Raw genomic sequence first — 26,863 nt, 5'->3', positions numbered from 1 at the left:
GACGGCACTACACGCTGACACAGAGCATACTGACGGCACTACTCACTGACACAGAGCATACTGACGGCACTACACACTGACACACAGCATACTGACGGCACTACACACTGACACAGAGCATACTGACGGCACTACACACTGACACAGAGCATACTGACGGCACTACACACTGACACACAGCATACTGACGGCACTACACACTGACACAGAGCATAGTGACGGCACTACACACTGATACACAGCATACTGACAGCACTACACACTGACACAGAGCATAGTGACGGCACTACACACTGACACACAGCATAGTGAAGGCACTACACACTGACACAGAGCATACTGACAGCACTACACACTGACACACAGCATAGTGACGGCACTACACACTGACACACAGCATACTGACGGCACTACACACTGACACAGAGCATACTGACAGCACTACACACTGACACAGAGCATAGTGACAGCACTACACACTGACACACAGCATACTGACGGCACTACACACTGACACAGAGCATACTGACAGCACTACACACTGACACAGAGCATACTGACGGCACTACACACTGACACAGAGCATAGTGACGGCACTACACACTGACACAGAGCATAGTGACGGCACTACACACTGACACACAGCATACTGACAGCACTACACACTGACACAGAGCATAGTGACGGCACTACACACTGACACACAGCATACTGACGGCACTACACACTGACACAGAGCATACTGACAGCACTACACACTGACACAGAGCATACTGACGGCACTACACACTGACACACAGCATACTGACAGCACTACACACTGACACAGAGCATACTGACAGCACTACACACTGACACACAGCATAGTGACAGCACTACACACTGACACAGAGCATACTGACAGCACTACACACTGACACAGAGCATACTGACGGCACTACACACTGACACAGAGCATACTGACGGCACTACACACTGACACAGAGCATAGTGACGGCACTACACACAGACACAGAGCATAGTGACGGCACTACACACTGACACACAGCATACTGACGGCACTACACACTGACACAGAGCATACTGACAGCACTGCACACTGACACAGAGCATAGTGACGGCACTACACACTGACACAGAGCATACTGACGGCACTACACACTGACACAGAGCATACTGACAGCACTACACACTGACACAAAGCATACTGACGGCACTACACACTGACACAGAGCATACTGACAGCACTGCACACTGACACAGAGCATAGTGACAGCACTACACACTGACACAGAGCATACTGACGGCACTACACACTGACACACAGCATAGTGACGGCACTACACACTGACAAAGCATACTGACGGCACTACACACTGACACAGAGCATACTGACAGCACTACACACTGACACAGAGCATACTGACAGCACTACACACTGACACAGAGCATACTGACAGCACTACACACTGACACAGAGCATACTGACAGCACTACACACTGACACAGAGCATATTGATGGCACTACACACTGACACACAGCATACTGACGGCACTACACACGGACACAGAGCATACTGACGGCACTACACACTGACACAGAGCATACTGACAGCACTACACACTGACACAGAGCATATTGATGGCACTACACACTGACACAGAGCATATTGATGGCACTACACACTGACACACAGCATACTGACGGCACTACACACTGACACAGAGCATACTGACGGCACTACACACTGACACAGAGCATACTGACGGCACTACACACTGACACAGAGCATACTGACGGCACTATACACTGACACAGAGCATACTGACGGCACTATACACTGACACAGAGCATACTGACGGCACTACACACTGACACACAGCATACTGACGGCACTACACAGACAGGGAGCATACTGACGGCACTACACACTGACACAGAGCATACTGACGGCACTACAAACTGACACAGAGCATACTGACGGCACTACACAGACAGGGAGCATACTGACGGCACTATACACTGACACAGAGCATACTGACGGCACTACACACTGACACAGAGCATACTGACGGCACTACACAGACAGGGAGCATACTGACGGCACTACAAACTGACACAGAGCATACTGACGGCACTACACACTAACACACTAACGGTCAGGTTACGCTCTGTTTCAGTGTATACAGGTATTTATTAGAATTTTTTTTTATTGTGGCCCTTTGACAAGGACACTGGTAAATTCTGGCTCCGACTCCCTGTCAGGTTGGCCACCGCTGGCCCAGCTAATGCAAAATAAATAAATAAATAGATCTACATGCATGGGCTTTTGCCAATTAGGTAGTATGCAAATAACAGAAATAGTGCATAATCTAACTGACCACTTATATGTGCATATCACTACGTATCTGGGCCTGTATCTCTGGTGAAGCAGGGGGTCCAAGAACCTGAGATAAACGCGGTTCTGCAACGGAGACTCCCTGCTCACGTACACTAGTATTACATTTTGTATTAAAACAGCTTCATTACCTTAGCGGCTAGCCACTAAGGCAATGAAGGGGTTCAACTTCAATAGCCTGTTTATTGGGGGCACAGGGGGTGGATGAAGGGAGCAGTAGCCCCAGGGTGGGTGGTTAGGCCTGCCGGGAAGGTTGCGGGAGTAATTAACCCCTTCACAACCATAGCGGTATTAACCCCTATGGTTTATGAATGGGTTAACCAGTTCCGCTAGCCCCCTGGTAGGCCTAAACATCCATCCTTGAGCTACTACCCCCTTCACCCAATGTCTCTACCTCCAATAAAGAAAAATAAACACAACAACCCTACTACCCACCTCCTCTACCCCCAACAACTCCCCCCCCCCAAAAAAAACATACAGTACAGTAATGGGCAAAATTACTGTTATCCAGGTATGGATAACTGCTCATTTGCCCATTCTAAATCAAACATTAGCCAGCAAACAGAAATTAAGTAGATAAAGCTTTCTACGTACTCTTGCCACGATGAAGGGCATCCTCATCACCATACTCCAGGTCCATGTCCTCCGTTGGCAGCAAGAGTACAAGAAAAAAATACAATCTAATGGCCCCTAACCCCTTAATCACCTTAGTGGTTAATAACCACTATAGTAATTAAGGAGTTAACCCACCCTCATCTGCTACCCACCCGTGAGGCCTAACCACCCACCCCGGCACAAGTACCCCCACCCTCTACACATTGATTGGCACAGTGGTACATCATACCGATATAATATGGGCATGATAAGCCCCTATAGCAGTCAATGGCCAACCTATTAAAATAATCATTAAGCACAACAATTAAAGAAATAAACAAGCCGCTAAACAACACAAGAATAAAATAACTACAAAGCATCAACTAAACATCAATATATTTATTCTAACACCAAAACCGCAAACGAATAAAAATTATGTTATACCAAAAAAACTATTATACAATTAATGAAACAGCTAACCAACAAAACAAGAAATAAAACCGCTAACCAATCCAAAATGTACTAAAAACAAGGCATCCAAATAGCAAAAATAACAATCATTGTAAACAAGCATTTGCCAAAAAATGCATTGCCTGTCACTGTATTTATGTGGGTACAGATTAAAACATTAGCAGTCGATGGGCAATCAAAAATATAAAAAGAAAAAAATACAATCAAAAAACCTGAAAAAAGACATTTAAATACATTCAATATTTATCTTACCTTTAGAAGTCTTCACCCTCCGAATCCCGGCATATCAGGAAGCTCTCGACCTGCGACGTCATCCACTGCAATCTGTCTCCATCCTCCTTGAAGATCAGCATCTGGTACCAAAATCTTCTTTCTTCCATCTTCTTTCTCCTTCTATCTTCTTCTGTCATTCTTTTCTTCTATGTTGTTTTCTTTCAATCCAAACCCTATGTTAAATCCAAAACGGATGTTGACTCGTCGACATCTTCAGCAAAAATGAGATGGAACAGGCCTTATATAGGGCCTGTGACGTCACATTTTAGGGTCAGATGGTACAGCTCCAATCTGATTGGACTCTGTATTATGTGACCGTCTTTTTTTATTTTTATTTTATAAGGATGTGACGTCATCTCCAAGGGAGGTACATCACATTCTTAAAACCACATGGCTATATCACATGATATTATAGCAAATGGTATTGAAGACAATCCCATTGGTTCCTGTACCATGTGAAACATTTAGTTTAAAGGATGTGACATCATCCCTTAAAGTGATGTCACGTCCTTTTTAACTAATGGAACATATCACATTGTACAGGAACCAATGGGATTGTCTGCAATCCCATTGGCTGTAATACCATGTGGTATTAGCATGTTGTTTTAAGGATGTGACGTATCTCCCATAGAGATGACGTTACATCCTTTAAAAAAAAAAAAAAAGACGGTAACATGCTGCAGCGTCCAATCGGATTGGAGCTGTACCATCTGACCCTAAAATGTGACGTCACAGGCCCTATATACTGTAAGGCTTGTTCAGTCTCATTTTAGCTGAAGATATCGGTGAGTCAACATCCGTTTTGGCTTTAACATGGGGTTTGAATTGAAAGAAAAGAACATAGAAGAAAAGAATGACAGAAGAAGATAGAAGGAGAAAAAAGATTTTGGTACCTGTTGCTGATCTTCTAGGAGGATGGAGACGGATGATGTCGCGGGTCGAGAGCTTCCTGATACGACATGATTCGGAGGGTGAAGACTTCTAAAGGTAAGATTAATATTGAATGTATGTAGATGTCTTTTTTCAGGTTTTTTGATTGTATATTTTTTTTGTATGTTTTTGATTGCCCATTGACTGCTAATGTATTAATCTGTGCCCCTTTATGTTACAGATAAATACAGTGTCAGGCAATGCATTTTTTGGCAAATACTTGTTTACAATTGATTTTGTTATTTTTTCTATTTCTGTTTATTGTTTTCACTAAATTGTTTGCTATTTGGATGGCATGTTTTTAGTACATTTTTCGATTGGTTACCGGTTTTATTTCTTGATTTGTTTTGTTGGTTCTATAGCAGTTATTAATCGCTATGGGGTTTAAGGGGTTAGGGGCCATTAGATTGTATTTTTTCTTGTATTCTTGCTGCCAATGGAGGACATGGACCTGTTGTATGTTGATGAGGATGCCCTTCATCGTGGCAGGGGTAAGTAGAAAGTTTTATTTACTTTATTTAGGCTGGCTAGCTAATGTTTAGTTTAGAATGGGCAAATTAGCTATTATTCATATCTGGTTAATAGCAATTTTGCTCATTACTGTACTGTATGTGTTGGGGGGGGTTGTTGGGGGTAGAGGAGGTGGGTAGTAGGGTTGTCGTGTTTTTGAATGTTTATTGTGGGTAGCGAGGATGGGTGAAGTTGGCATTTGGCCCTTGCTGGGTGTTTATACCTACGGGGGGGGGGGGGGGGTAGCGGGATGGGTTGGGTTAACCCCTTCATTACCTTATCGGTATTAACTGCTAAGGTAATGAAGGGGTTAACTCCACCCGTAACCCCCTCGCAGGCCTAACCACCCACCAAGGGCCAAATACCACCTTCACCCCCCCCCCATCCACAAGAAACATGGCACCTGTAGTTAACCCCTTCATTGCCTTAGCGGTGAGCCACTAAGGTAATGAAGTTTCCTGTAAATGCATTTTTCATGCATCTGATTCATGCCATGGTCCTCTGGTGCTGGTATTAATGTGTATCAGCTCCGGAGACTCCTGGCATCAATCCGATGCAGGGAAAATGCATTTTTGTTTCTAAGTCCCTCTCTCGCCACTGGCTCTGAAGCTTCTCAGCAGCTTCACGCCAACTTTTTCTGGCGAGAGGAATTTGGGAGGAAATCGCCATTCTAGAGCCTCGATAAGCCTCAATAACCTTACCGAGGTTACTAAAGTTTTACGAGTTTCAAAACCTGCTGATCAGTGGCTTATCACGGCTCAGTTGGCGATGTGTTTTGGACGACAGAAAAAAGTGGCGATTCAGCCCACTTATCGAGGCTTTCTGAATCGCTGGAGGCGTTTTTGGCCGATAACAGCTAAAAAGCCTCGATAACTGCGTTATGAAGGCTACTAGCATAGGCCCCATAGAATAAATACAATACAAAACCATTTCTTTGTTTTTGTTTCATCAATAAATCAGTTTTGAAAAACAGCACATTCTTAATATGTCTGCAGTTGAATTAGACAGCGCAGTTAAAAGTGTGAATGTGCATCAAGACAATATGTTAGTGCTCCTTTTCAGTTTTCTTTCTGTGGGTTGCCTTTTAAGTGGCAACTGTTCTCTTGTGGATTACTTAGAAGGCTCCCATATGGAATTAGTTATAAATACATTGGAAATGAATGAAGCATATACTGTAGAGGGAGCTGTAATCTCAGTTTGGTAATGCAGATTGTTAGTTGCTGAAGGCCATGATATAACCTCCCGCAGATGCTGACATAGGGAGATTCTATTCTTTGACTAAAAGAACCATACAAGTAATCTTTCTTCACACTGCATTGACACTTTCTTCTCTATCTTCAAACCAGACTAAGAAGACCACACAGAAAGATCACACAATGCCTAAAATACCACCCATTTGGAGGTTATATTTTGATAAACCTTGGAATTGCTGAACACTATTTTATTTATACTGAAATATAAAAATAAAAACATGCACCAAAGTCTTGTAATCCAACAAAACGTTCACCCATGCTATTCATGATGAAATATTTTGCTCTGCTTCCTTTTTGTAATCTGCAGATTTCTATTGCTAGATAATTTTGCCATTATTAAAGATGAAACCTCTCTGAACCTTTCTGCCTTCCCCAGGCATCTCAAAAGACATGTTTGGTAAAAGTGAGAGCACACGTCCAATTTGGGTGCATAAATCAAAGCACCTCCTCATCTGGTTTATTTCCAGGTATCCAATGTTGTGGAAGCTAGAATGAAATATACATTAATGAAGATCTTTGCCTGGAAATGTATTTGCTGCTTTTTATAAAAAAGGAAGCGGGAATATGTATTTTGAGGGGGAGGACTGACATTTATTAATCTAACTTGTTTTATGCTATTACAGCCAGGAATCTATCTATATTTCACCTGAGAATCCTGGGCAAATTATCATGCGGTGGCAACCACTGTCACTTCAAATTCTCTTTAGCAATGGGAATGACATGTAGGTTCTTTAGCATCCCCAGGCACTTTGGATTTTTTGGGACAAAGTTGTGCTATTCGAGAAGACCCCTTCCAGAGCCAGAAGACTGTCTTCCGGTGTTTGAAGCTGTCTTATAGTTTAGCACTGCTATATCAATATGATGGTCAAGGTATTGCCCCTGTTTCTTCAATCTGCTAGAGCAAAAAAAATAAAATAAAAGCATATTGATGAAACATTGGGCCATATCTACTAAGCAGTCTTGGTTCTGGATGACATCTTACAGCCGATACAAGTCAATTGGCTATAAGGTATCGTGCCAGAAGGTAACTTATGGCAGAAGAACGCTTAGTAATTACGACCCGTGCCCGTTGAAAGAACAGTGACATTAGCCCGTGTGTGAGTGGTGGACAAAACATTATGATGGGAAGCCCATGATCTCCTTGGTGAACCATTTAGCAGGTTGTTATGAGAAGTTAACATTAGGATCAGAGGATGCACAGCAATATGCCTCTCAACAGGGGTGCTATTTTATTTTTTATAAAACGAGGTGGGTTGAGGGGGGCGTGCCTTTCACCGAAGGTCCAGGTGCTTAGTAGGCCCCTAGAAGCTCCTGGATTTTTTCTACATTACGTCTGTTAATTTTAATAAAATTGTTTGTAGGAAGCCGTGAAAAATCTTTTTTTTTTTTTTTTAAATAACATCTAAAATTGTAGTTTACTAGACAATTTCGCAATGCAGTATGTGCTCAGTATGAGACAATTACTGAATGTATATTTTTCTGGGACTAACTGTGATAAAAAAAACAAACCTAAACCTACTGTGTTGGTGTGGGTGTGGTGAAATGGGGAATATACTGCATATATTTTGGTCATGTCCCAAGATCTAACCAATATGGGGGGAGGTGTCCACCCTAATATATAGGATCTTAGGGATCACTGTGCCACAGGATCCTATATATATATATATATTGCTAGGAAAACCAATGGCCAACCAAAACAAAAAAGAAGCCAAAATTATCTCTCAAATGTTGAACGCCACTAGGTGCCCAATTGCCAAGAATTGGAAACAACCTAACCCTCCATCTCTGAACCAAATAAACAACAAAATCTGGCATATAGTTTATATGGAAAACTTTCAGCTTACCTGAATGGCTCCACCTCACAATTTTCGGAGACTTGGGGCCCTTGGTTTCGACACGCAGGTATAGCCCCATATTTAGACTAAAATAATCTCTGAACAGTGTGTTTCACGATGTATTTAAATTGTTGCCCACTATACTATATATGTACAATTGCTGTCCCCCTTCCCTCCTTCCCTAACACCCCCAACCCTATTATTACCAGATTGTATGTATCAATGTACCCACCCCCCTTTTTTATATATCCCTTCTCTTTAAAAAGACCAATAAAAAATTCAAGTAATTAAAAAAAAAAAAAAAAAAAACCAGAGAGGATAATTCTGCATCATGATTTCTTTGAGATTTGAAACACGTTTCACCCTCCCCAGTATATCCCTATTAAATATCACATGGTCCATCACCATTATTAACCAAAACGTTCAACTTGTTTAAAAAAAAAAAAGAAAAAGAAAGGATAGACTTTCGATGTCAGAGTTAAGTAGTTTGAGAATTTGATGTTTGTTTCGAACTCTGAGTCAAAGTTCAGAACAAGAGAGGGAATGGATCCAATGAAAGAGTAAAAATCTGAGCAGCTAAAACACAAACTGGGGCTAAGCAAACCAAGATGTGGTTAAAAATAAATTTTATTGGAGAGGTGGCAGCCCTGCCATCTACCCATGTTGTCACTGCTACAATAAAACGTATTTTTAACCACATCTTGGTTTGCTTAGCCCCAGTTTGTGCTATAGCTGTGCTCTGCTTTTTTTCTCCTTCATTGGATCCATTCTCTGCTGCTATTTCCCGGCTGGATGCACCCAAAGGAGGACACTCTACGCCTTCAATTGTGAGTACAACATTTATCATGTGGATGAAGAAAATCAATTACTTGCTAACCTTATGCTCTAGGGTATATAGCCTGATCAGAATATGAGGAGATTAAAGCCATAGCTGCTCTCACAGGCAGACGACGTTGGTTCTATTTTTCCTCCAGATCTAGCTAGGCATTATACATACCCTTCAATATATGAGCTCATTGATTTAAGATATACTTCAATAGACTCACAGGTGTATAACATTTATGTCCTATACATCAATTAAAAGGATTACTCGGACATTCATGCATTGTCATACAAGAATACTCTGATGCACTGATCTTTGGGACTCTGTTCTCTTGCTTTTGGTCAAAGTTCAGAATAAATTTTCCCTTAATAAAGGGTTATATATATATATATATATATATATATATATATATATATATATATATATATATCCCAGTTCTCCCTTTGGTCTCCCTTGTCCCCATTGGCCCCCTTACCTGCGTGAGTGCGGGGAGGTAGTTGAGGCAGTGCAGGGAACTTTCAGGATGGCGAACGGGTCACCGAGGTCCGCGGCGGCTCCATAACAGGGCGCCGACATGTTGCGATTGGCTGCACATGCGCAGTGTCTCCTGAGTGCGTCAGCCATTGCAAGAAGATTGCGCATGCGCAATGTATGCGCTCAAGCGGCGGCCATTACAAGTTAGATAAGCAGTGGAACTACAAGCCCCATGATGCACAGGGGCTGTATGTCACGTGGGCACGAACGGCCAATAGGGCTGCAAGGATTCCCTGCTTCAGAGAGATACATTTCGCGCGCTGAGACATGCCGGGCAGTCGGAGCTGGGACGTCAGTAGGGTAGGTTGTGTAGGTGCAGGTGGCTGTGGCACCTGCACTAGTCCAGAGGCTCCTGTTAGGCCCCAGCTAGGCCCCGACTCCCCTTTGAGCTTGTGGTTGCTGCAGGGACAGGCCCAGTAGATAGGGACACTGCCTCTGTAGCACAAGCGTGAGGGATTCAGCCAGGACACGGCTGTGACCTGGCCGTGGTGATCTGGGACCAGATCACCCCTCTACAAGCCCAGAGACATTACGCATGGTGGCACCATCCATGCGGGACCCACCCAATGAAGAGGCGGGGGATTCACGGGTACATCCCTAGATTTGTGGATCCCATCGTGTGGCATCAGTGCGCTAGGGTGCTGGAACACCCGGCATGTACCTCACATCATGTGCACCAACTGTACACCTTAGAGGGGCAGCGCTATCTCACACACTTGGGCGGGTGGCTCCTTGTGGACGCTAGGGTGGTTGGGTACCAAGGGCCCCTAGGTAATTTGGGCGGAGGGGAACAGAGTGTTGGAGGGTACGGCCGTGTGTGGCCAAGCTGGTGAGGCTGGTACCGTATATCTATTCTATGTATATAGTAAACCATTTTCTTATACCAAGGGTGTATTTTCTTATGTTGTCCTGTAACAGGTTTATTCATGTAGTAGAATCCCGTATAGGTGGAGGCGCTACAAGCATCGATTCAGGCACACCTCAGGCTCCCAGCAGCAAAGGCTCAGGCCTCCTGTGAGCCACAGGTATCGCACCTTACACACACAACGTATTATATATATATATAATTTAAATAGGCTTGTTTTCTCCATGCTGTTTCCCATATGTCATATTTTATCTGCATACATTTCCATCTGCTAAGTATCTTTATATTTCCAGCCTCCCACTGCAGTTTATACTTAAAGAAAATAGGACATGAAAGCAGACAAATCTGCAGATGATCATGTTGTCTGGAGTGTTGATTCTGTGCATTGCTCGCCCCTGCTGCTCTGTATCCCACTGGAGAATTCTTCCCTACAATTTAGGCTTCTTTATTAATCTTGGAATGCTTAGGTCATTTTCTAGTTAACTTTGGGATTGCCCATTAGAGATTATGGAGAGACCTAATCATGTTTCCCAAATTCAAGCAACTTTACTAATATCGAGTCATAAGTACTGCTTTATATCAACGTTATATGTTAATTTTCATAAAGAGGTAATGCAGATCTTTAAAAGAAAACATGCATACGAACCTTTTCTTCTACAGTCCAGTGTGGGCACGGGGAACATGTACATATGACACAGTGAAGAGTCAACAACAGGCCTGGTGATTTTAGGCCCTTCTAGGTGTTTAGGTTCCATAGTGTCATCATCAATGCATATCACTTCAGTTCTGACCTGTTTTAGCTTCTGACCTTTCATTTCTCCCGGGGTTTCACACTTTGCATAGTTTCCCAAATTCCTGTTCCGTGGAACCTGCAGCAATGTAACAAGGGATTCCAGCTCACAGTTACAGTCCCACGGGTTGTCATACAACCGTAGGTAACCAAGTCGAGGCATATGAATGAACACCTCCTCAGACAACACTTTTATGTGGTTATGTTGCAGTAACAGTGTTGTGAGTCTTTTTAATCCAAAAAAGGCTTGACTCTCAATTTTTTTAATCTCGTTCTGTTGTAAATCCAAGCTCTTTAAGTTCTGAAATTTAGAGAAGACGTTGTTTTTGAGTATACGGATCCGGTTTCTTGCCAGCAGTATGTGTATTAGGTCTTCTGGCCAGTCAGTGAGGACAGATGTCTGCTTCCTCTCCTGGCAATCTAAGTATTTATCATTAAGATATATGTATATATCACACGGTAATTCCGGAGTGTATCGTTTAACTGTGCTAGAGAGTTTCTTGGAGTGGTTCTCTTTGTCATTATTCCTTCTGTTGTTCCTTCTTGTCTTCCTAAACTCGGACGCTTTGCAAAAGAAAAGTAGCATTACAAGGGTAACCACTCGCATCCTGACATCCAGCTGGCCCTGATTATCCTGCGCAGCAATAAAATATTTCTTTGGAAACCAAAGTTCACAGCTGGGGTACTTGGAATCCCTGAACTGAAAGACATGAGAAGGAGAAAATAAAGAACTGTGAAGTAATACATTGCATTAGATACTTTGTTGGGTTATTTAGAAACATTCCCCTTGGGATATTGATAAGAACACTTGGAAACAGACATTTAAATTAGTGGAAAAAAAGGAATATAATTCAATTAGGAATTAATAATCCTTTTACATATACTGTATGGTATGTGGGGACAGAAACGCATTGCAGTGTGTTGCTGGCGCCTCAGGCATTTTGGTTATTCATGCCTCGTTATAGTCATTTTGACCTTCTATAATTTTGCTGTTTTCTAATATAAATTATTACGGTGTGACAAACGTTTTTACCAACTACCAGGCAACTGGTATTATTTGTCTTAACTCTGTGCCCAGGACATACTTGAAAACGAGAGGTAACTCTCAATGTATTACTTCCTGGTAAAACATTTTATAAATAAATGTAAACTATAAAACATTTTGTTCGTAGTGACAATTGTGTGAACAAATGAAATAACACTAGTATACCTATGCGTGCTGTGTAACAGTGCATTAGTCGCTAGAGAGATCACAACTTTTAGCGCAAGAGTATGTGGTTTGCGCTCTGCACATGCCAAGCACATGCCAATCCTGAGCTGGAAACACTTCAGCTTCATGTAATTTAAGTAATGACTTCAGTTCCCTCTCAGTTTCGGAATACTGTTACCTTGCTCTCCCTCGATCTCTAGCTCCCACACTTTCTCCCCTAAGCCTTCCTTCCTAATCTCCCACTCTTTATTGATATGCCCTATTTTGCAGCCATCAACTCCATCTGCTCCTCACATCCCACCCCCATCACTCTAAAAAATCCAGCAACTTCCTCTACTGTACTCATAGAGTGACACACACAGTCACACACACAGAATTCACAGTTAGTATAAATATAGATGTGCAAATAGCTAAAACGGTGTGTGTGCCTTGCACGTGCGTTATAAGTCACAATACAATCTGTGTGACAAAAGATAATGAAATTTCACTTAAAATGCGTTTGCTCGGCACACACATCCCTTTTTTATTTATAAAATTGTTTTACCAGGAAGTAATACATTGAGAGTTACCGCTCGTTTTCATGTATGTCCTGGGCACAGAGTTATGATGACAATACAAGGTTACTTTCAATTTACAGGGTTATACATTGTATATAAAAACATTGCATGCACAGTTACAGATAATATATATGAGCGTATGTAACAGTTACAGACCAGATTAAAATGCGAAACAGCTGAATTTTGAAAGAACTTAGACTGATGGCAGCTTTGAGAGTCTCTGGTAGGTTGTTCCAGTCATGAGGTGCACGGTAACAGAAAGAGGAGCGACCGGATTCTTTTTTGAACCGTGGGACCGGGAACAGTCTTTTTGAGTCAGATTTTAGGTGATAAGTGCTGAGTGCAGTAGGGGTGTGGAGCTTGTTTAGGTACGTGGATAGCTTGTCAAAGAACGTATTTGAAGGCAAGACAGGAAAAAATTACTTTGCGCCTACACTCAAGTGGTAGCCAATCTACAGTAGTTCTTGGAGCATTTCACAGTGATGTGTGTGTTATAGGTATAGTGTAGGACAAAGCTGCCTATTCAGTTGTAGAGGGTGTCTAGTTTTCTAAGGTGAGTTTGGGGTGCTGTTCCATATACAATGTCCCCATAGTCTATAATTGGCATTAACATCTGTTGTGTGATGGGCTTTCTGACCCGGGTTTTGGGATGATTTGTTCCTATAAAGTACACCTAGTTTGGCATCGGTTTTAGATGTCTCAATGTGCAACCCAAACATTAAATGGGAGTCGAGCCATATGCCCAGACATTTAAAATTAGTGACGGGCTAGAATGGTGTTAGAGTTGGTTCTGATCTGTAGCTTTAGAAATGTCGCCTTAGTTCCAAATACCATCATTACGGTTTTGTCAGTGTTTACAAACAGTTTGTTTTGGGAAATCCAGTTTGTCTTGAAACTTCAGATTGAAGTATGTGTCCAAGGTCGGAGAGGCTAAGACTGTGTGCATATAAGATTGTGTCATCCGCATACATGTGTATTGAAGCTCCCTTGTAAGCTGTAGGTAGATGATTAATGATGACTGAAAAGATATGGGGCTCCAGAACAGAGTCTTGCGGGACCCCACAGGTGACATCCAAGAGGTTGGAGTTAGAGCCTGAGATAGACACATATTGGGATCTACCCGATAGGTAGGAGTGAAACCAGTTTAGAGCTTGTTCCCCTATTGAATTGAATTCAATTGCACTGGAGCTTGTTTAACAATATTGCATGATTAACAGTATCAAAAGCCTTTGCAAAATCTAGGAATATTGCACCAGTACGTTTTCCCAGGTCCATTCCACACTGGATCGCATTGCAAACTTTTAAGAGGGTAGTTACCATGGAATGTTTTGGGCAACATATATATTGGAGTTGACTAAGGAAATTTTATAGTAATTGCTTTAGTGGGAGTGGACACATTTCCCCATGACTTTGTATATTATTGGGAGAAGAGAGATTGGCCTGAAGCTGGAGACAGTGTTTTTGTCCCCACTTTTGAAGATTGGGACAACTGGCAGTTTTCCAGGTCTGTGGGATATGGCCTGCGGACAGAATAGAGTTGATTAGGGAGAAAAGCGGTTTGGCAATGACTCGGGCACTGACTTGTAGGAACTTTTATTGCACTAGGTCAGGTCCACATTGGCTGTTTAGTTTTAATACTAGGAACACCAGTGTAATCTCCTCTTCAGATACTGGGTCAATTTGAGAATTGTAAGCACTGTTGGAAGGTACATGATTGTACAGTAGTTAAGGTTGCGCATTGATAGTAGGGAAGTAGCACACTCCACAAAGTACTTGTAAGAGATGTGTGCAGAGGTATGCAATAGAGAGTTTTTAAGGTGAAATTAAAATAAGGCTTTATTGCCTGTTCCTTTAAACAATACAGCAAACAAAAATATACATAAAACAATAAAGACCTATCCCTGTGTAAGGGCTAACTTACTTCCCCAGTCCCTCTATGCAAAGCTGGGGGGGGAAAAGCCCCTTACCCACCTATCACCACAAAGTCTCAGCGGTACCTTAAGGCAGGTGGCCCTTCAGGTCAGTGGTGTCCGGGTAGGTGTCCGCTTGAGGGTCCAGGCATAGAGATCTGGTCCCCTTTTGTCTTGCTTCCAGAAGACAGCCCTCCTTTTCCTATGGCAGCTCCATTATGAACTAAAGAATTTCCTTCCTGTTACTCAGACCAGGCTTTTTCTAACAGTCCTAATCAGCCAAGTGGAGTCTGGTTTATTGCCTGTGCAATTAACCAGCACACTGCTGGATTTAGAGGCAGTTTCTCTCAACAGTGATAAGTCCCTGTTACAGTACTCTTTGAATGTGTTTTGCTAGACAGACCGCTCCTACCACCACACATTGCCCCCAACAACTTACAGTGTCACATACCCATGGAGACTGTGATGGCAGATACAATGGATTTGTTCAAAAAAAGGTTAGACATCTTTTTAGAAGGGAAAGGTATACAGGGATATACCAAATAAGTAAACATGGAAAGAATGTTGATCCAGGGAGTAATCTGATTGCCAATTCTTGGAGTCAGGAAATATTTTTTTTCCCCCTTATGACATATCATTGGATGATATAACACTGGGGTTTTTTGTTTGCCTTCCTCTGGATCAATAAGTAAGTATAGATATAGGATAAAGTATCTGTTGTCTAAATTTAGCATAGGTTGAACTTGATAGATGTACGTCTTTTCTCAACCTCATCTACTATGTAACAATGTAGCAACCATGGCACACACGCTTTACCCGCTACCTCCAAAAGTGCTCACACACTGCTGAACGTTACTGGAGGAAATCATGCTCTTAAGCTGAATTTGCTCCACTATAAATTCCTACTCTCCTCCTATAACACTGCCCTTTTTCCCTTTCCAAGCAAATCTAATTTTCTTCCTTCATACTAACTCTGTTCTCTAACGTTCAATGCCTATTTGACACCTTTAACTCTCTTCTCTGCCCAACTGCCCCTTTGTCCCATTTCAATCTCACGGCCCAAGACCTTGCAACCTACTTCACAGATTAGACGGAGTCCATCAGATATGACATCTCTTCATGTCATGCTCCACACGCAACACCTACCTCCCGTCACACACACGAAATCCATGCTCCACTCATTCTTCCCTGTGACTGGAGAGAAAGGCTCCATGTTCCTCCTCATCTCACCCTGCTCCCTTTATGCTATTCCCTCATATTTCCTCTGCACCCTCTCTGAAACACTCTCTCATCTCACATTACCATCTTCCTTTAAACATGCACTCATCACGCCCATTCTAAAGAAATATTCTCTTGACCCAGCCTCTCTATCTAACTACCGCCCTATCTCTCTCCTCCTCTTTGCCTCCAAGATACTTGAGGGGCTTTGTATACAACCATTTGACTAATTTTCTCTCCTCCAACACCCTGCTTAACTCTTTACAATCTGGTTTCCATTCTCTTCACTTCACAGGGACAACATTAACAAAAAGTGGCCAACGACCTATTCTCAGCTACAGTAAGTCACAGGGTAATTGCTCCTTACTAATTCTCCTGGATCTATCTGCTGCCTTCGACACTTTTGAGCACCCCTTTTTCCTGCACACTCTACACTCTATTGGCCTCTGTGATGTAGCCCTCTCCAGGTTTAAGTTCTACCTATCCAACCACTCTTTTAGTGTTTGCTTCTCTGGTGTCTCCCACCCAGGTGGCGATTGCGGAAGTTGGACCCGACTTCCGGTGGGGTACAACTCCCATGTTAGGACCACCTTGGTTGGCTCCCTCCGTCTCCATCTCTGGGTAAGACACCGCTGCACTGATAGGGCCCCGGGGAGGGAAGAGAGAGGGGGGGCCCTGTAGAAATGCTGGAACACTGTTCCAGCGGGCGAGTGGTAGTATGGGTGGATGGGCTCCTAACAGTCAGGGCCCTGATGCAGATGAACCTGCTGCACCTATGGTTGTTCCGCTACTGTACTGTATATTATGCCTCTTCTCACCATGTGGAATAAGGGTCAAGGTTTCCACCTCTCCCCACTTGTTAATTCTCACTGTGGCCCAGATTTAGTATGTGGCGGTATTTGTAAATAGTATTGCAATTGTAAATAAAATCAACAAATCTAGAGTGAGTAATACACAATTTCATCATTTGTAATTTATTGCAATATGGGATCTCTGTCAGTGTAGTCACAATCTGTGCGGCTGTTAAGCAACACAGTTTTATTATCTTGGACTGTTTCAAGGTGTAAATACTGTAGAGACGATTTGCATCAGAGCCCATAGAAGCCACTGCTGTTGCTTTCTAATAGTACTATAGACTAGTTCTATATAGTATAATTCATCTACAATGGGTAAGTGCAGTAAATATCAAATGAATACCATTTTTTATCAATCGTAATCTAACTTCAGTAAAAGTTTGTCAAATATAATTCATTTCATTCTTAATAAATGTAAAAAAGCAAATACGTGTTAGTATATTTTAATTTTACGAATAAAACGTTTTTTTAATGACATTTATTTTACAATAAATGAACTAAAACCCCACTAAGGCCCCTTTTTCTTCTCCATGCATACCATTATCCCCCCACTCCTGCACACATTTAAGGGGCATGGGGGAAGGTAAGGGATTAAGAGGCATGGGGGGAAGGAAGGCAGGCATGTGGGAGGTAAGGGGTTAATGTGCATGGGGGAGGAAAGCATGTGGGAGGTAAGGGGTTAATGTGCATGGGGGAGGAAAGCATGTGGGAGGTAGGAGGTCAAGAGGCATTTCTGGGAGAAATGGATTCAGAGGCATAGGGGAGAGGAAGGGGTTAAAAAGCATGAGGGGGACAAAGGGGTTAAGAGGCGGGGGTGAGTAAAGGGTTGATGTGTATGGGAGAGGTGGGGCAATGAATGGGCATGGGAGGGTTTATTAAGAGGCAAGGAAGGGGTTGGTTGTGGGGGATTAGGAGGCATGGAGGAGGTTAGGGGGCTAATGGAAATGAGAGGGAGGTAGGGATTCAGAGGCATGGAGAGAAGAGGGGTTAAGGGGGTGGGGGTGAGATCACAAGGAGGAGGCTCCCTTGAAACTGCTGCATGTGAAAGCCTTTCAGTCACGAGCTTCCAGAGCACCCCTCCCCACTCCTCTCTCCACCTGCTTCCATATAGCAGCAGAAGCGCGGCCGGAAGGGAGGGGGGGTGTGTTTGGAAGCTTTGTGATTCGGCACACACGCTGCAGCTTCAGACATGCGACCTCAGCAGCCGACAGATAGCAATACCGCGGTAATACGTAATGGTAACTAGCAATTTTCCACCACGGTATTACTATGCTAGATATTGCCCAACCCTTATGCATACGTTGTAGTTTTAAATTATTTTTGGCATATCCCTCATGTTGAATACCTAAATGATTACAATTTAAATGAAAAAAAAAACAATTGTTTGTATTTTTATTTATTTATACTTGTATTAGAAAATATCAAAGTAGTATTATTTATAATAACCATAACAGATAATACATTGTGTTAACCTATATGATGAAACATCTATGTCCATTAAATACAAAAATAATAATACATACAGTATCAAGTATATTCTTAGCTACCACTTAAGTCTTTTTTTGCTTTTTACACTAACTTGAACTTGTCAGGCAGTTTCGACACATTTTTCATTGATTTAGTGATTTTATTGACGTCTGTGCACCAAAACCATTCTAAAAATCCCTTTTGGTGCCGCTGGGGAAATGTGAGTTTAGTAAATTGACACACACAAGAACAATTGAAATTAAGTTTCACATGCGCCAATTTTGTGCTAAGTGGTTTGCGACGCTTAGTACGTACAGTAGTCCCCTTTAAGTGATAAATTAGTTACTGCTGTGCGTGTCGTTGCCCCCCCATCACACTTGCCCACTCCCTCTCTTTCACTCCCTCCCGTATATCCGCTCTCTCCCCTCCTCTCTCAACACCTACCCTCTTCGTTGCCCTCTCACTTGTCCTCCCACTCCTCTCCTCCCTCACTTTCACTCTACCCATCTCTGACTTTCCCCCCATTCTCTCAGACTCCCCCCTCTCTAACGCTGCTCACTCTTGCTCGCCTTCCACCAGGAGCGGAGGGGGACCTACCCAGGCATTCAATAGCAGAAATTGGGTCTGACTTATAGTTTCAGATTGCTGGGACGGGGCCCCGGGACAGATGGCTTTATGCTCTCCCCCCCAGTCAGCGGCTGCAGCATCCCCTGCTGTTCTGTTTTCCTCTTTCAGAGCAGCAACTGTTAAATCAAAGCTGGAGTTACAATTCATTGCAGTGGCAGAACTACCATATGTTCAGTTGGTTCGGCTGCACTATGGCCGACCACCTTTAGGGACCCATCCTCCATGTGCAAGAACACTGATCCAGAATTATTTTAGCAGTCGGAACAGCGTTCCGGCATTTCTAAAGGCCCTCTCTCTGCACACCCTCTCCCTGGGCCCTATCTGCGGTGCGGGGCCTTACCAGGCGGTGGTAGAGGGAACCCACCCAGATGGTCCTAACACGGAAGTTAGGCCTCACCGGATATCGGGACCAACTTCAGCAATCGCCGCCTGGGTTGGCTCGCTCTGTAGCCGAACCCACTCCACAGGTAGTCCCCCGGGGGAGAGAGGGGGCTTTTTAAAAAAAACTTGCTCTGGCACCCTCAGGTGCCTTATTCCACTACTGATTCATTGAAACAAAAATAGCATGTCAATTTTCAAATGAACACAAAAACAGACACATTTCTTTAGCACTTTACTTTTTCAATTATTATTTTTAAATCCAGTTCTTTCTTTTGAGTTTTGAAAACAGGGGGGCTGCTTTCAGGAGGTCGAAAGACAGGCTGAGTTTTCAGGAGTTTCCCCGAAAGTTAGGCTTGGTCCCCGCTGGCTGCTGCAGCGCTCGCTATGGCGGGCGCTGCGGGGACAAGAGCCGCCCCTCAATGGGGCTGGGTCCGCTGCGAGGGGCGACCGCCGCGCTGCGCAGCGAGTTTTTCAGACCTACATTAAAATTGTGATGACACCTAGCGACGGAGCGCTACTCCACGCCCCCAACGGTTCAGCCAATTAGGGCGAACCTGCCGTGTGACGTCATGGCCGCGCCCCGTCACTCCCCCATCCTGCCCCCCCCTCTGTGCTTTCCCCTGCAGCTCCCTGCAGACCGGGAAACTCGGCTGTACGTGCCGCCAGCGGTGCCTTAGCCTAGGGCAGAGATGGAAACTACACTGCAGTCCTTACAGTTTGTTTTGAGAAGAGCTCAAAGTACACGAAGCCAGAGCAAATGTTAAAATAATCATAAAAACAACACTGGGGCTGATTTGCTAACTTAGCTTAACTTGAGTCACATATTTTGAGTTCCCTCTTCCTTAATACTAAAAACAAGTCGAATATATCTGCTGGAAATGCTGGGTGCAAAGCTTCCAAGGTTACCCCCATCTACATCTTATTATCAGCCAAGACTTCCATCCTGCTTCAGCGTCTGTTTTCCGTCAGGATTGAAAAGGGGAGGAAAGGAAGACTGTTGATAGTAAACTGGTCTGGAAAGAATAAAGTGCTTTTATTTATTTTGGTGGTGGCCTTTATTATAATTATATGTGAACAATGCAGTTTCCCAAGAAACTAGGAACTATATTTTAACCTCAAGATAGGAAGTTGTATTTGTTCAAAGATGTAAGCGCAGCATGTCCATTGACATGCTTCAAAGAGGCCTCTAAGATGGTTTGGACTCTTAGACATCATATGGTGATAACTGTAGATACAATAATTGTAGATGTTAAGTACAAAAGCCTGATTTAGCTTCCATCCACGTAACTATGAACTGCATTAAACTACAGCTAATATTGGGTATACATTTCTATGTGCTTCTATAATGGATAAGAAAGAAGAAGTAACTGTGGGCTCAGCATCACGCCCCCACCTCTAGTACAGTATGTACAAAGATTTATGACTAAAAACAAGTATATAGCCAGCACATCTAAGAACATGTTTGAAAAAGACTTGCACAAGCATTATCTTCATTAGTGGCAGCGATTTTATTTGGACTACTTCATCAGCAGTCCATAGTAGCATCAACTACTCATCAAGGCCATCTTCCGCTTCATCAGACTTTTAGCCATATATTCGTTTTTGGTTATATAATTCTATAAAAGTTCAAAGATAAGGAGGGGGAGACGGGTGGGTAGCCATACTGGTCCTTTCTTACATGTAGTAAAGTAACAAAGGAGGGAGAAGGTAGTACTGTATGATACATTTTATGGGACCAACAGATAGTAAGTTACAAGCTTTTGAACCACACCTGATTCTTCATCATACCTGAAATCTTGTAACTTACCAACTACATTGTTGGTCCAATAATAGGTATTACACTACCTACTCCTCCCTCCTTTGTTACTTTACTACAAAGAGGAGAAAGCATACACTAATTATATCAATAATTGCACCTTAGGTTCAGTGTTGCAAGGTAGAACGGATCCACCAAACTGGATAATCCAAAAACAGACCATGAAGAACCAACGGATGAACTCTTCTAGCTCTGGATATGTTCAATTGTTGGCGGTTATTAAATAGTAATGGGCATATTTACTAAGCAGTGTTAAGCCATAAGAAGGCACCTTACTGTGTCATAAGACACCTTACTGATTCAACTGAATCAGATGTATGGTGTAATATGGTGCCTAAGGTATATTATATGGCCTTACTATGTTTTTATAGGGCCGTAATGTGTTAAAGCTAAAGGATCGCAAAACATGTCAACACATTTGCAGGTTTGGTTAATTGGGGAAATTCTACACCTGTGGAAAAAAATAGGAAAATGGCAGCAATCTCAAACTTTCCACATACTACCTTTATCAATTATGTAACCACCTATAAAAACTATCCTCTGTTTGCGTAAAATTCTGTTTCGTTTAGAATCTTTCCGTTTTAATTGTACTAGACTTTAAAGCGGACACATCTGGAACATTTGTGTTTTTCTTGGGCAGTTCATGCAAGGAATTTTAAGAATTTTAAAAATAGATTAAAAGACCACATACTTTGTATATTTCTTTAAACACTAACGTGAACATTCACATAACAAACAGTGACAACTTCGCACAGTATTATTACATCATTGTTTCAAGTGCATTTAATGTAAAACATTCAAACATTGTACGTGCGTGCGTGTATGTATGTATGTGTGTATGTGTGTGTGTGTATATAAAATAGTTTTTTTGTGAATTTAACTTCGAAGATTTATAATGTATATTATATGATATATATATATATATATATATATATATATATACAGGCATACCCCGCTTTAAGTACACTCACTTTAAGTACACTCGCGAGTAAGTACATATCGCCCAATAGGCAAACGGCAGCTCACGCATGCGCCTGTCAGCACGTCCTGAACAGAAATACCGGCTCCCTTCCTGTACCGAAGCTGTGCGCAAGCGGGAGACTATAGAGCCTGTTACACATGCGTTATTTACATCAGTTATGCACGTATATGACGATTGCAGTACAGTACATGCATCGATAAGTGGGAAAAAGGTAGTGCTTCACTTTAAGTACATTTTCGCTTTACATACATGCTCCGGTCCCATTGCGTATGTTAATGCAGGGTATTCCTGTATATATATATATATATATATATATATATATGCAAATATAGCTGTATGCTGTGGAGGGTTTTTGTCACTTTTTTTACTCACCATAACTTAACTCATATATATATATATATATATATATATATATATATATATATATATATATATATATATATATATATATATATATATATATATATATATATATATATATATTTTTTTTTATCAACCAATATTGGGCCACTCCTGAATGAGAGTAATTAACAAATCAAGATTGTGTTATTCTTAGAAGAGCACAATATTTATCAAAAAGAGCTAACATTCTCTATTTGATGTTTAGTGCACAATGACATAATGTGACTTGTTCAAGGTCAAACTAACCCTGCCTTCATATATTTTGGACCTTATTTACTAGGGTGGGCAATTTGGGGGGAAAGGGAGGAATCTCAGCCCCATAGTTCTCCATATAACACAATATATCTGAGTGGAATCAAACATGGCCTGAATCCGCAGGAGAAAAGAATTAAAACTATGTTTCTACCTCAGATTCGTGTTCAGGTCCCCCCTTCCAAACCTTTTAAAAATTACCCTCTAGTCTTCCCTCCCCGGTTCCCTATCTTCTCCTGTTGAGCCGTAGGGTCTGTATGGGTTAACTCAGTGATGCTCAACTCTAGTCCTCAAGACACCCCAGCAGGTCATGTTTTCAGGATATCCCTGCTTCAGCACATGTGGCTCAATCAGTGGCTCAGTCTTTGACTGAGCCACTGATTGAGCCACATGTGCTGAAGCAGGGATATTCTTAAAAGCATGCACCTTACTGGAAGGAAAGCTTGAGCAGCAAAAAGATATGGTCCTCTGTTTGATTATTAAGTTCAAAGGATGATAAGGGAGGTTTTTAAGCACTTAGCTGCCAGAAGGGCCATCAGCACAGGGCCGGCGTGATAGTGATGCTGTCTTTGTCTGCGCACCAAGCCCCGCACTCTCATCCACTAAATTAAACTGATTGCTGGGGGAGAGTGCGGGGCCTCTGTAACTCTCTTACCTTCTCCTTCCAGCATCTCATCTCCTTCCTGCATCTCCCCCTGCATGGTCCTGTCATTATGGCTCCACGATGTCAAATGGCGTCGCGTTGCCACGACAATGGGGCATCACGGCGCAATGAGGCATCACATTGTCATGGCAACGCGGAGCGACAGTGCGTCCTGTAGTCATTGCAACATGACACCGCATGGCATTGCAACGTCACGTGATGTCCCATTGGCATGGCAATGCAACGCCATTTGCACCCGCTCCCGGTCCTCAGCGTCAGCCTCCAAGTGACACCGTCATGGAGATGAGAAAGGGCTTGATCAACGTGGATTACACCGCAGCTGTTGTTGGTATACACCGCTCGACCTCGTTTTCTGAGTGGATTCAATAGTTGCCTACTAAAATCTATTATGTGAATTTTTGCGCTGGTATTTTCTTCTTTATGTTTGTCCTTCCTTGATGTTCTGAGTCAACAACCTTACTAGCTGCATTTTTTCACACTTTTTTAAAATATTTTGCCTAAATAGAATATACAATTTTGGAAGTGGCACAATTAGTTTCTGAGCGCACCATTTTTCATTTTTCAACTCAGATGATAAGTGCTGCATGGGGTAAAGGGAGGGGGAAGATATGGGGTAACGGGGAGGGGGAAGGTATGGGTAAGGGGGTGAGGGGAAGGTATGGGGGGAAGGGAAGGTATGGAGTAAGGGGGGAGGGGAAGTAATGGGGAAAGGGGGAGGGGAAGGTATGGGCAAAGGGGGGAGGGGAAGGTATGGGGTAAGGAGGAGGGGAAGGTAAGGGGGGGGAAAGGGGAAGGTATATGGTAAGGGGGAATGGGGAAGGTATGGGGGAATGGGGAAGGTACTGTATGGGGGAATGTGGAAGGTACTGTATGGGGGAAGGGGAATGTATGTGGTAAGGGGGGATGGGAGGGGAAGGTATGGAGTATGGGGGGGAGGGGAAGATATTGGGTAAGGGGGGGAGTGGAAGGTATGGGGTAAGGGGAGGGGAAGGGATGGGGGAAAGGGGAGGGGAAGGTATGGGGGAAGGGGGGAGGGGAAAGTATGGGGTAAGATCGAGAGGGGACGGTATGGGTTAAGAGGGAAAGAGGAAGGTATAGGGTAAGGGGGAGGGGAAGGTATGGGTGGGGTAAATTGGGGAGGAGAAGGTATTGGTTAAGGGGGGGACAAGAAGGTATAGGGTAAGCGGGGGACATGTACCCTTTGGAGGTAAGTATCTCTGGGAGCAAAGCTGGGGGTCCCTGGGACTGAAATTCATGGGGTTAAATTCCGGAGATCCCCTGCTTCAATCCTATGTAAAGAAAAATCCCAAAAACCATCACCCGCTTGGATTGCCCCTTTATGTTAGCACTGCCTTGCGTTAGCTTAACATGATTCCCGATACTCCTGTCTTACCAAAATGTAGCATTATCTGCCTCCAGACCCTGAAATATGAAGCTGGAGAGATGCATGAGCTCAAAAAGGAGCACACCCGGGAAATACGCTATTAGGATATGCAAAGTATATTTTAATGACTCCTATTAGCTTATATATCAGGTATATTATGTGCGCTCCTTTTTGTGCACAGGTTTCTTTCCACGGTCCAAGGTTAGTTGGGGGGATACTGTATATATACATGGGTCTCCTATAACAGATATGTGGATAGGCGTTGTTAGAGGGAACACCTCTTTTGCATATCATTAATACTAATGTCTGAGCTCAGAGCAAGAGCTCATTACTGCTGAACACGGCACTTAACACTGTGTTAGTGATCTTAACTTAAGCTAACGCCTCGTTAAGTCAAGAACAAAGCTTTGTACATCTGGGCCTAAGTGCTGGAGAGTAGCCCATTGGCAGATAATGTTGTTTAGCTATGAGATGTCCCAGTATTACATACTTACACTGAATGATCTAAGTGATCTCTCATATTAGCTTATAAAATACATCTCAGTATATCAAAGTTCCCCTTACTCAGTGGTCATTGATGCCAGCTTCAATTCTATTTTTCCTGGATATGTTGGGATTACAAAGATAATTATCACCTCAACTATAGGCCTTCCAGAGGTAAAACAAGTATGACCTTGCTTCAAGATTTTCCTATTTTGGTTCTTTTCTAAATTAACGACCTTCTTGATTAAGTTGTAGAAGTGTCAATCGCAGCGAGATTACAGGAAAACTGCCATTTAAGACCCAGGTCTGCAGAGGTTTGTTAATCAGTGTTCCCCTAATGGGCCATTATCAAAACCCATTAATGGTGGTTATTGTCCCTAAGGTTAACGCATATTCACAAAGCTAATTATATGCAAAAACAACAGCCGTTGTATATCTCATTCGCATAAGCTTAACGCCATGTTAAGTTACCACTTCCTTGTGTTAGCTTTAAATAGCATGGTTGGTGGAGGCGCATGCGTGGCACCAACCAAGATGGCCACCTAGTTATGGAGCTCCGCAAATGCAGGACCCTGCTGCCCTTCTATAATCAACCAACCCTATAATTATACAAATATATCCTTGTGGGAACTTAACCTGAAGCCGGAACCCCTGAAATCCTCACAAGAGGAATCTCAGTTCTTTAGAAGATGATCACCTCACAAGCCGGTCCTGCAAGATGGTGGATCCATACGAGCTGATTTAACAGCGGAGCCGAGCTCAGACGAGGAAGTCCAAGCCCTGGTCACAAGAGGAGTCCTAAAGACAGCCCTGAAACACCTACTCCAAGCAATAAAAAACACTTTCCAGCAGGAGCTACAAAAATCGACGGCAGAGTTAAAACAGGATGTATCAAGTCTCGGCGACAGGGCAGACACGATCGAGACCAAGATGAATGAGCTGACACAAAACCAAAGTGAGGCAGATGCAAGAAACATGCAGACTCAAATAGACACACTGAGAATCGATCCTGCAGGAACAAGCTGCGTATCTGCAACCTACCCGAGGAGGTGAGATAGGAGGATCTGGAGTGTGAATGAAAACCGGAAAATAAAAAGTTTTCAAAAATCACATGGCTGACGTGTCTTACAGATAAGTGGCCTTGAGAGGGGTCCATTTTTATAATTTACCATGTGACGCTTATACCTACACAGCTGGGATATATGCAAATTCAAATCATTTCAATGTAGTTTGCATATCCAAATTAGCATATATCCCAGGTATCTCAAGTGTGGTTAATTATGTTCACAGGTATCTCTTAACGCTTTAACGCTTATCAAAGCAGTAATTTAGGCTAGCTTCTTGTTAAGTCAGTAATGGTCGTCTGTGGGTCTGGGCCT

The 26,863-nt window shown here is 42.9% G+C and overlaps 2 protein-coding genes across 7 annotated transcripts in view; one reads left to right on the top strand and one right to left on the bottom strand.

Moving 5' to 3' along the window:
- The window catches only part of FBXL13 (F-box and leucine rich repeat protein 13), a 238,941-nt gene that overhangs the window by 95,535 nt on the left and 116,543 nt on the right, over nt 1-26,863 (top strand). The gene's annotated exons all lie outside the window — the stretch shown is intronic.
- The window catches only part of LRRC17 (leucine rich repeat containing 17), a 70,687-nt gene that overhangs the window by 26,696 nt on the left and 17,128 nt on the right, over nt 1-26,863 (bottom strand). For both annotated transcript variants that reach the window (XM_075599634.1, XM_075599635.1), the window contains exon 2: nt 11,134-11,977. In XM_075599634.1, the coding sequence (XP_075455749.1) occupies nt 11,134-11,884 (751 nt within the window). In that variant the 5' untranslated portion in view covers nt 11,885-11,977. The remainder of the gene's footprint in view (nt 1-11,133; nt 11,978-26,863) is intronic.

This window comes from Ascaphus truei, chromosome 5 (assembly GCF_040206685.1).
Source record: "Ascaphus truei isolate aAscTru1 chromosome 5, aAscTru1.hap1, whole genome shotgun sequence".
Classification (NCBI taxonomy): Eukaryota; Metazoa; Chordata; class Amphibia; order Anura; family Ascaphidae; genus Ascaphus; species Ascaphus truei.
This window is presented reverse-complemented; position numbering and strand designations above follow the sequence as displayed.